Below are 12,483 nucleotides of genomic sequence, written 5' to 3' on the forward strand. Positions count from 1 at the left end.
ATATTATAAAATTAAAATTATAAAAATTTAATTACAGAAATTAATTAATTTTGTATTTTACTGATAACTATATATAGTTATCAGTAAAATACAAAATTACAAAACTATATATGTTATCAGTAAAATACAAAATTAATTAATTTCTGTAATTAAATTTTTATAATTTTAATTTTATAATATTTTAATTTTTGCACGTTAAAAAATTTATTTTCGACAATTACATTTTCATAATTATAAAATTCCAATGATTTCATTACTGAGTCTCTGATAATTATATTTTTATAATTATTTGAGAAAAAAATTTTATAATGAATTTCTTATAAAAAAATTACCTATAATCGCGAAAATATTATACAAAAAACATTATACTAAAAATATTTCAGCTTTAACATTATTTTCTTATAAAGAATTTTCATAAGGGTTTCTACCTTTTCTTAAATTTTTAAAATAAATACTATTTGAAATATTTTTTAATTTCTAATTATTTTTTTTTGTAACAATCAAAAATCTATATTAAATTTAAGTTAAAATAGCTCGTGAGTCCCACTTGGAAAGATTTCCCGGAAAGTCTCCCCTGGAGGTTCTATCAGAATTCCGCCGGAACTTTCAACGTAATTCCGTCGGAATTCCATCGGAGTTCCAAAGAATTTCCGATGGGGTTCCTACTGAATTAGGAATCTAAAAATTTTGAAAAAAATTAATCGGAATTCCATCGGAAATTCTTTGGAACTCCGATGGAATTCTGACGAAATTACGTTGGAAGTTCCGGCGGAATTCTGATAGAACCTCCAGGGGGCAATTTCCGGGGAATCTTTCCAAGTGGGGTGAAAAGGCAAAACGCTATTATATGAGCCGGTTTTCACCGTGTGTGTTAAATTTAATCTTTCTAGAGATTAAAGGCAGTAGATATATATTATCGCGTCTGCGCACAATGTTTCTATACATCTTATTTTTCAACAAAAAATATCAAATCAATATCGGTAAGTATATAAGGTACTTTATTATTATTTATTTATTTATTAACATTAATGAGACAAGCCAATTATTGTTTATAACATATTTGACTTATATTATAATATAAATATATATATAATTATATTTGTTATATTGAAAATCAAAATACATAACCTCAAAATTTTACATTGGAAAATATACTTTAACATTAATTAATTGTAGTATAATTTAAAAAAAAAACCATTAATATATAATTATAAAAACAATTTGATATTTTTTGTTGTTATAAAAACCAACATTCTGCGCAGACGCGAATATATCTACTGCCTTTAAACCTCTCGAAAGATTAAATTTAACCCACAAGGTGAAAACCGTCTCTAATAGTCAAGTTAGCATTTTTAGATGTTTTAACTCAGGACCTCAGTTTATTTTGATTAAACCCTTCATTTTGGTGTCAAAATAAAATACCTAAATTGTATACTTCAAACTCCTTCGGGAACCTAATTTTTTTTTTTGTAAAAAAAGTGCAAAAAATCAGTTTTTTGCAAATTGCTGCTTCCCATTACATTTTAGCGTAAAAATAGTTCAGAAAGAAAAGAAAGTATATAAAATTCTGAGTAATTTGAAAAAAATCAATCTTGTAGCTCAAAAATTGCCCGAGATATACCTTTTTCAAAAAACCCATTTTTTTCGTGAATGTAGCAAAAATTTGGTATTTTTCAGTATTTTCAATCTAGCTTTGAAACAAATAATTTTTTGAAAAAATGTCCAACAGGAAAGTTGAAGCTGACAAAATTCCTGACAATTTGAAAAAAAGAACAATGCAACAGCTCTAATAGTTTCCTAGATACAGTCTCTCAAATTTGACCCTTTTGAAATTTTACCAAAAAAAAAAAAAAAAAAAAAAACTGAGGTCCTGAGTTAAAACATGATATGCCTTGTTTTTCGTTTAATTTTACTGGACTATATAAATGTTGTAAAAAGAAATAAAACTTGTCGTTGATTTTTTTTAAAGTCTTCCCGTGCAGAAATTTCCCTGCTTAGTTCTACTTTAAGTAAGGCTCTCTCATGGCCCTTGCCAGTTTTTCCACAAGTCCGGCATTTCCTAGATTAAACAACAGTTACTTGGTTCTGCCATGTTTGCAATATAACCTAGAAAACTACATATCAAGGCAGTGGAAAGGCCCTTGCCAGTTTGTCCACAAGTATGGCATTCCTAAGAGCATCTCGGTCTTGCCATGGTTTTATGACATAACCTCAAAATAAAAAGTAATTTTTAACACCAAATAAAACTATAATAAAATTAAATTTCCATGCAAAATATTTTATCAAGTAATAATTATTTAATAATAATATTTATGAATTTTAAATTATTTAAATAACAATTTATTAATTTAATTAATTAAAATAATTTATTCATTAAAATTATTAATTTTTTAAAAAATTAAAGAAAAATTAATTAAGTTAATTTTTAAAAAAAATTTAACAATTTTAATCTCAGAATTTTATCAACAACTCAAAAGAAATAAGTGATTTTTTCTTTACAAAAACTAAAATTTATTTGTCATTTTTTTAATATATTATTTATATTTTAGATAATAAGAAAAATTATGTTCCTAGGTTTTAATAAAATAAAAAAATGAAAATATTAACTTATGTTAAATAAATTATTTAACATTAAAAATAAATTATAATTTATATATAATTATTGTTTCTTTATTGTTCTGCTGCTCAAGTCTTCATTTTCCTCAGTTGCAACTTATCAAATGAATTTTGTATTTATTTTCTCACGTTAAGTTGGCGTAATGGTTAGCGTGTTAGATAACGGAGCGTTAGGTTAGGGGGTTCGATCCCAGCGAGCGTTAAATATTTTTCAAAATTTATGTAAGCGATTGCGTTAAATAATAATAGGTAGGGGTAAATATAAGGTCTCCAGTAATAAACAATGTGTTAATTGTATAATTAATTCCATATTTAATTTTTTTGTTTAGTGTTGGTGTTACTATATATTTGAAGTTGGGTCGACTTTGGGATTATTATTTGTCAGGCTAGAATTGTGCATTCTTCTTTTTTTGTTTTGTTACAAGTTTTTGTTGCTTACTGATTCAATCAATTACTCATTACAACTGATTATTATAAGCCTGTAGTACATTTTTCACTGATTGTTATTTTTGTCACAAAATATAGGGTAATTCCCAGGAAAACTCTCATGACCCTGGCAAGTTCATCCCTAAGTAGGGCAAAACCGTTTCAAGCCATTACTAGGCCCTTACCAGTTTGCCATGTCAGGCCCTTGCCAGAATCCAGGCGTACTGGGAAGGTCCTTGAGAGGCCCAGACCATAATTTCTGCACGGGTTTTTTTTAAAGAATAATCCGAAATACAAAATCCAAAGTGATTTAGATTCAGTACGACCGTAACTATGGATCGAATAACTAGCATTATTAATTAATGTTTAATGAAAAAATAACAAAATAGCAGAAGTTTAAAAAAAGTTTTTCAAAAGTTATATTTTTTAATTGCAAAAAGTAGTGAAACACAAAATTTTAACATAATTCTAGTTTCAGCCATGTCCATGAATTTGTGATTAAAATTTTAGAAATATTGGTCCATTAGTTATAGGAGAAAATTTTAACATCACATAAAAAAAAGGAATTTTTTTTAGAGAGAATAACGTGTGTTTAAAAGTTTTTGTGGAAAAATATCGTTAAACGTCACGCTTATATATCGATATATAATTATTAATATCTAGTAGAATTTTACAGAAATTTAGATTTCCTAAAAGTAAAATTTATTGAGAATTAGAAATATATATAACGTACGATACTGGTTAGTATATATACTATATCTACGATATTTATCTTTTAAAGAAGATTTCAATAACTAGAACTTGTTTCCTTATTACTTTTTAAAAAAAAGAAAACATATTATTAATTTTTTAAACAATATAGATAAAAAAGTTATCAAATAAATTTTTTTAATACGACAAAATAGAAGACGATGAATTATCATTTTTATAATATTGATTATTTTAAACAAAATAGATAAAAAAAAAAATTCATTATGTTATCTATTTAGTTCGCAAAGAAAAAAACCAGTTTAATTATTGATGCTATAAAAATGCGAAGTCATTTGTTAATAATTTAGTTTCAACATTGAAATTAAGAGAAAAAAAATTTTTACAATGTTGAAAGTTATTTCTCTACTTTTTGTACTCGTTACACTTTCAAATGTGAGTTTATTTTCATATATTTATTTCTTAAAGTAAATATAATTACATTCCCACGCTCTAATTTAACTAAATCTCACTTTCTATTAATCGATCATCAACGTACCATAATTTGTTGATGACACCCTACTCCAAATAATATTTTTGAATTATATATCTTTAACAAAGAAGCGCAAAGAAGATAATAGTTATGTTTTTAATAAAAATTTTCAAAAATTCCAATCTATACTATGTATTTTTTCGGAGGGGGGGATGTAAAAACTTGTAAATTATATAAAAAATGTTCCTTTTTTCAATATAACAATGAAATATTTAGAAAATATTATGTGCTGTGTGAGATATCTTAACTTGGCAACGATTTTATGAGAAGTAGATAAAATAATATTTTTTTCTTCTTCTTTAAGGCTGTCATTCGAAAGTCCTCTTTTACTTCGGGACATGTAATAAAGGGCAAAGAGGCTACTGGTATAAATTTAACAAAAGATAAGAATGGCCAAACAGTGATCGAGTGGACAGAACAGTTTGACAGTTATAATGATTTGACAGTAAGTATTGAAAAAAAAATGTTCATTTTTCATTTAATGCAAAAAATTATTAATAATTAATTATTAATAATAATAATAATAATAATAATAATAATAATACATTAGAAATAAAAAACAATTAGGTAGGGTCAGCCGGGGTAAATCCGAGCGCGGGGTAAATCCGAACGCTAATTATTTCAGCATAATTAAAATTTTGAAAAAGAAGTTAGACATGAGAATTTTGACCTCAGATCCTCTTCAAAAGATTCTAAGTATTATCCCATTTTTCGTTTGTTAATTAGCAACAGCATAAACAAAGATAACGAGTATTTCAAAAAAGATTGAAAATCAAAGATGACACTCTTTCAGTATTTTGTCTCGTATTTGAAGAAAAAGAAACTAAAAATTCATTTTATTATTTATAATTGTTTGTTATAAATACTAGAACAGAAACTATTTTTCATTTTTGCTTTCTGTAAAATTTTATTAATAATATCAGACCGTTCGTATTTACCCCGGAAAATTGGAAAACCGGGGTAAATCCGAACGGTATTTTTAATAATTTTTTCTTATATCAGAGCCACACAAAATTGTTTTTATTTGATTACACTATTATTTTAACATTATAAAAGTACATAGAAAAAAGTTTTTCTTTCTATATGTATCCTCGTTAGTAATTAATAAGCACAAAACTTAATCTCTGTTCTCTCGAAGGAGTGTTCCACTTTTTTTGGCCAAATGGTTTGTTGAAAAAAGTTTTTCAGGATCTTAATAAAATTTGCTATTCTAGGGTTTTTGGGGTCGCTGATTACCAATTTGAAGTCAGTTTTTCAAAATTCAAAATGGCGGATCCAATATGGCGGAGGAGAATTAAAAAATTCATTGGATTCGCTCGAAAATTGTTACTCGGGGGGTTTCAGGGTCGTTGATTACGAATTTGGAGTTAGCAAATTTGATCATTTTTAAAAATAAGTTTTAGGAAAGTCCGCCATTTTGAATACTTTCTGTACCAAGTTTTGCAAAAATCCGTTATGATTTGATAAAGTTATTGAAGGTTTTAATTGTGTAATGCATTTTAATTTTTAACCTGTTTGATTTTTGTATTTATATATGATGCATTATTACATAATAGGTTTATTATCGTATTTTTTTTGAGTTTTTATATAAGTTTAACAATTGCAATACTTTAAATTTATTTCCCCTAAGATTTTTCTGAAATACAGTGGCGTTCGTATTTACCCCGGTATTTTAGGAAAGTTGCAAAGTATCGAGGTAAATACGAACGCTAAGTTTTCTGCGATTGTAATTTATCAAAAATTTTTGCTACCCCATAAAATTGTTCCATGGAAGTAAAGTAACAACTTCATGCACCAGAATACCGGAAGTATTGTCTTTTAAAAGAAAAAACTCATGTTATTCTTGAAACTTACTAAAAGCGTTCGGATTTACCCCGGCTGACCCTAATTAATTTTTTTTCTAGGTTTACATTAGTCAAATTTATGAAGACACGGGACGATTGCAAGTAATTGAACTTGCCAATCTCTGTAAAGAATATCCAAATGATTCATTTGATCAAACCATTAAGCTATGGATGCTTAAATTTTTTAGACATACTAAAAGATGTCCAATAAAGACGGTAGGGCTCTATATACAGGGTATACCATTTTAATCTATCAGGCGAAATAACTTTTAATCACTTTGATTTTACAAAGAAATATTTAAGGCAAAAGTTGTCATTTAGGACAAAGTTAAGTACACCAGTGGATGTTCCCCTTTGAGGACAACAAATTTTTGTGTAAAATATTTTTTTGTAAAATCAAATGATTAAAAGTTATTTTGCCTGATAGATTTTTATATGTGACATTTTATGGTAAAAGGGATTTTAGTTAAAAAAAATTTTTAACTAAAGTTTAGTAATAGATATTAAAGACAGTAGATATATTCTGCGTCTGCGCAAAAGCAGTACACATCCAAAAGTCACAAACACAATCTCAAATTTTTTGCAGCTAAGATTCCTTTCATTGTAAAGCATCACATATTTCAAAAGGTTGTTTTTTTTTTTGAATTTTGAAGGTGATTATTTTTAAATAAACGTTATTTTTTTAAGGGTAAAATAACACTAAGATATCCTTTAAGAAACACATACAATGCAACAATAGCAGGTAAAGAGTGTGGACCAATTCTTTCAACGATTCAATTTGTGAAAACTAAAAAACCTGATTCCAATTCTGACAAGGCACCTTTGATGATCAGTGCTCAATTAAGAGGAGCAGTGACTGGTTGTTAGTATAAAATAATAACCAAAACAATATGTATCTTCAAATGTTATTAAATACATCAAATTATAACTCGGCTTAGACTTGAAATCTACATTACCGACTAACAATAAAAAGGAACTGTTTTGGGTACTCCGTATCTTTTATTTTAAAAAAATAAAAATAAAAAAAATAAAAATATATACGAAAGTTGTCATTTCATAATTTAAAATCACTAGAAAAACACAATAAAAAAAGAATAGCGTTCTGACAGATCGCTAAAAGCACTAAGCGGGTTTTTTTTTCTATGGTGCAGTTTAAAGGTTAAATAACTAGAAGTCGTTTATTATTTATTACTTTCAAAGAAAAAAAAACATATTGTTTTTTTTAAACAATATAGATAAAAAATATACAAAATAAATTTTTGAAATATGACAAAATAGAAGCCGATGAATTATCGTTTTTATAATAATGATTATTTAAAAAAAAAAAAAAAAAAAACAGATAAAAAGTCCATTTTAAAAACCTGAAGTGCAACAAAATTGAGTAAGGTTGGTGGCGCTAATTAACTAAATCTCTTTATACTAACCAGTCATCAATAGATCATAATCTGTTGATGACATCACTGCAAAAATAAGTGACTTACAAGATGTAATATGGAATTATAATATTTCTTCCATCTTAAAATGTAAGTTACTCCGGCAAGTTTATTTAAACAACTTAAATTTAGATATTTGTCATAAGATGTTCATAAGATGTTTAGAAAAAAGATGCTTGCTAATTCTAAGAAAAGTCAGTTTTTTAAAGTTACTAAAATATAAGATACAATAAGTATCTTACATAAGAGCCCATACACTGAAAAAAACTTTATTTGGATCAAATAAAAAGTATTTAATCCAAATGCATCATTTACTTGTCTATTATCCAATAAATATGTATTTGAACCAAATACAAAGTATTCAAATCAAATAAATGGAATATTCAAAGCTAATAAATAATTATTTGAATCAATTATGAAAATTATTTCATTCAACACTGCATTTTTTTTTATTCAAATAAATATTTATTTGCATTAATAAAACATTTTTCTTGAAACAACTAAAAATTTTCTTCAATCAAATATTCGATTATTTGTCATAAGTAATTGTTTTAATTGAAACTAAAACCTCTTTAATTGCGGCAATTATTATTTTATTTGATCCAAATACATAATTTATTTGCAAAAAATATAAGAATTTTTTTATTCAAATAAATCAAAATTTGAATTAAATAAATAACATATTTATATACTAATTCTGCAATTTCTAAATTAAATTCTTACTCAAATAAATAAATCTAAAAATATGTAATTTCTACATACTATGATCGCATATTTTCATTTTTCAACTAATTCATACATAGAATTAATGATTAAACGCAAACCTGAGAAATAAATAAATCTAACGCATGGGGGGAATCAAACCTACGACCTACGGATTATGAGCCCAACGCTTTACCAACTACGCTACGCACGTTACGTGAAAACGAATGCTAACTTCTTGATGGCATTTAAACTTGCAAAATATCTAACTCAGAAAAGTGCTTAACATCATTTAGTTAAAGTTAAGATATTAAATTATATTTTTCAATTCAATGCAATTTATTAAATATAATTAATTATATGCTTCATGATTATTATCATGAATCATCCCAGGTGAATTTTCAAAAAAAGTGTAAATATATTTTCATTAAAAACGCGTATTAATAGTGTATTAACTAACATTAAATAACGCATTATTTATATTAAATAATTTAATTAATTAGAATTAATAAATTTATTGTATCAAATACTTTTTATTTGTATAAAAAAAAAACGAAATATTTAAATGAAATAAATAAATATTGATTAAAATATTTTTTAATTTGTCTTCATTAAATAGTGTATTAGTATTAAATAATTTAGTTGACTTGAATCAATTAAATAAAGTTATTGTATCAAATACTTTTTATTTGTCTCAATAAAACAAAATATTTGAGTGAAATAAATAAATTAATTGTTTCAAGTAAATCATTATTATCGCTTCAAATAAATATTTAATTGATTGAAATATTTTTTTATTTGTCTTGATAAAATAGTGTATTAGCATTAAATAACGAATTATTTGTATTAAATAATTCAGTTTATTTGAATCAATTAAATAAATTGTGTCAAATACATTTTATTTGTATCAAATAAACGAAATTTTTGAGTGAAATAAATGAATGAATAGTTTCAAGTAACTCATTATTTATAGGTATTAAATAAATTCATTTATTCAATTTAATTAATTAGTTAATTCAACAAAATATGATTTATTTGGTTCAAATAAATGCGATTCAAATAATTCAAGTTATTTGAATCAAATACATATTTTTTTAACCAAATAAAAAGTATTTGAACCAATTAAGTATTTTTAAATAATTTAAAGTATTTGAATCAAATAAATTTTTTTTTCTTTTTTTCTCAAAATTTTTTTCATCAAAAATATGTGAAGCCCTTTGGCAAAGATACTATTAATATCTTAAACTAAGATATTTTAAATAACTAAAAAGTGACTATAAAAACATCTTAAAAATTACTACCAATACATCTTAGTTAGAGGAAAAAAGAATTTTCAAATTAGATTCATTATTGTGGTCAAAACATTAATTTGTATTAAAATATTTTAATTAACATATTAAATATTCCAAAAGAAAAATAAGGAGAGATAACAACAATAAAGTCGACTGGAAGTTTAGTCATAATAAACCATTTATGACACCCTATTGTATTAATTGTCCTTCTATACCTGAATATTGAAATTATAATAGTAATATTACTTAAAATATTTGTTTATGTTTCGTTACGTCCTGTCGCCACCAGAGGGCAGAAGCATGCAGGGAACACATTTTTGTGGAGAAATATTAAATTAAAACATTAAATTTTCGACTTTAAATAAATAGATTCAAAAAAAAAATTTTCGAATTTCATAATTGTGGTCTAAAAGTTAAATTTTGTTAAAATATTATATTAAAATATTAAATATTTGAAAGAAAAATAAGGAGAAAAGGGGACATAACAACAATAGAGTCGACTGGAAGTCTAGTCATAATAAACCATTTACGACACCCTATTGTATTAATTGTCCTTCTATACCTGAATATTGAAATTATAATAATAATATTATTTGAAGTATTTGTTTATGTTTCGTTACTTCCAGTCACCATCAGATGGCAGAAGCGTACAGGCAGCACAAAGTCGCAGCTACTTTAAAAAACGTTTTTCGAAAATACACTAAAGAATAATCAATTGAATAAAAGATTTTAAATAAAATACTATTATTATTTTTTCAACTTAAAAATAATATATCCAAATATTCTTAAAAAATTTTCATTTTTTTTAAAATTTTTATAAAATATTTAAAGAACATTTTTAAATCAATTTATACTATTAATCTATTCACACTACAAATCAAAAGACTAAAAAAGTAAATTTATTAGATCTTCTATCATTTAGCTATTGAAATTTTATAAGGTAAATTTTCTTTAGATTTTTGTGTGTAAATTTCCTTTTCATTAATCAATTGTTTTAAAATGAATTTTTTTATATTTTGTAAACAATTTATATAAACAAATACATTGTACCCCAATTTTTGGTCAAAAATTAATTGAATTTTTAATCTGTTCAAAATTTATTTCTTAGTTAAAGGAAACAAGAATTTTCGAATTTGGTTCATTATTGTGGTCAAAAATTAATTTGTATTAAAATATTTAAATTAAAATATTAAATATTTCAAAAAAAAAATAAAGAGAGATAACAATAGAATCGACTTAAAGTTTACTCATAATAAACCATTTATGACACCCTATTGTATTAATTGTCCTTCTATACCTGAATATTGAAATTATTATAGTAATATTCATTGAAGTATTTGTTTATGTTTCGTTACGTCCTGTCGCCATCAGATGGCAGAAGCATGCAGGGAGCACATTTTTTGTGAAGAAATATTAAATTAAAACATTAAATTTTTGACCTTAAATAAATAGATAAAAAAAAAAAATTTCGAATTTCATAATTGTGGTCTAAAAGTTAAATTTTGTTAAAATATTATATTAAAATATTAAATATTTGAAAAAAATAAGGAGAAAAGGGGACATAACAACAATAGAGTCGACAGGAAGTCTAGTCATAATAAACCATTTATGACACCCTATTGTACTAGTTGTCCTTTATACCTGAATATTGAAATTATTATAGTAATATTACTTAAAGTATTTGTTTATGTTTCGTTACGTCTGGTCGCCGTCAGATGGCAGAAGCATACAGGGAGCACAAAGTCGCAGCTATTTAAAAAAACTTTTTTCGAAAATAAACTGAAGAATCGAAGCCACCAAAATATTATTCTTGTGAAAAAAAATTATTTTAACTAGGTATTATTTTTATAAACAAATTTAATAACTTTATTAACATTTTTGGTCAAAAATTAATAGTGCTTTTAGAGAATTTTAAGTTCTGATTATGCCGTTAATACAGTACAGTGTATTTGCTTATATAAATTGTTTAAAAGTGTTTTTAAACACTTAGCATGTTAGCACTCTTAGCATGTTTAGTGATAGTTTTACCTTAATTAAACGTTCACTTTTATTTATCACATATCACATATATCAAAATATTGGTTTTAAATTTTGAAGTTGAATATTTTAAATAAACGGTATTGTTTAAGTGTAAAACATCAATAAGATAACTGGTTGTTAGTGTAAGATAATAATCAAAACAATGTGTATTTTTAAATGTTATTAAAAATATATAAAATTTAAGTATTTTTTCTCTTCATTTAAACATATAGAACGCGAACTCGACAATTTGGAACTTTAAAAATTAGAAAAATGAAAAGCTACAGTTTCTGTAATGTTCTGATTTTAACCTCAAACCCTAAGGGGAATTAACGTGCATCATAACCTTAAAATTTAAGGGCATAGGGTTCCAGGATTCAAGATCAGAGATCAAACAGAACCTCAAAATTCTAGGGTATAGGTGTCAAGGATTCAAGGCCTTAGTTCAAACATAACCTCAAAATTCAAGGACATAGGTTAAGGGACCATTGGATTTGAGTCTATGTCCGACAAACATGACTTCAAATTCCCCCTAACCAAGAAACGAAAATAATCTCAAAATTTTAATACTTGTAAGCCTTTAAAAAATTAATCATTAAAGTGAAAAATAATGGGAATTGGCGCGTAAAGCGCCAACTTTTAATAGATGACGAAAATTTCCAATTTGTTGTTTTATGTTTTAAAACATTTTCTTTTAAAAAATTTATACCTACTTTGTTGAGTGTGTGATAAAAAAAATAACTGAGAAAGTTAATCAGAAGTTACACTTGAAAAAGGAGATGACAATGATAATAATGATAATGATGACTATGTCTGTGTACCTCGAGTAAAAGGGCAGATCAAAAGATAAGACGTGAAGCTGTAAAATTACTGTTTAGGTTGTTGGTACTGGTGCTTATTGCCTGCACGGA

General features: G+C 25.2%; 2 protein-coding genes and 1 long non-coding RNA gene across 5 annotated transcripts in view; 1 reads left to right on the forward strand and 2 right to left on the reverse strand.

The window, feature by feature from the left end:
- Nucleotides 1-12,483, reverse strand: part of LOC127288394 (cell adhesion molecule Dscam2-like) — a 238,209-nt gene that overhangs the window by 58,373 nt on the left and 167,353 nt on the right. The gene's annotated exons all lie outside the window — the stretch shown is intronic.
- The window catches only part of LOC127288380 (uncharacterized), a 108,223-nt gene that overhangs the window by 31,286 nt on the left and 64,454 nt on the right, over nt 1-12,483 (reverse strand). The gene's annotated exons all lie outside the window — the stretch shown is intronic.
- On the forward strand, nt 4,066-7,059 carry LOC127288374 (uncharacterized). The gene is made up of 4 exons (XM_051315781.1): nt 4,066-4,185; nt 4,587-4,727; nt 6,187-6,342; nt 6,814-7,059. Exons 1-4 carry the CDS (start codon nt 4,138-4,140, stop codon nt 6,991-6,993), a joined length of 525 nt encoding a protein of 174 aa, XP_051171738.1. The 5' UTR covers nt 4,066-4,137; the 3' UTR covers nt 6,994-7,059.

Source organism: Leptopilina boulardi, unplaced genomic scaffold (genome assembly GCF_019393585.1).
Source record: "Leptopilina boulardi isolate dan_hultmark-lab unplaced genomic scaffold, ZJU_Lbou_2.1 LbouV2_384, whole genome shotgun sequence".
NCBI classification, from domain to species: Eukaryota; Metazoa; Arthropoda; class Insecta; order Hymenoptera; family Figitidae; genus Leptopilina; species Leptopilina boulardi.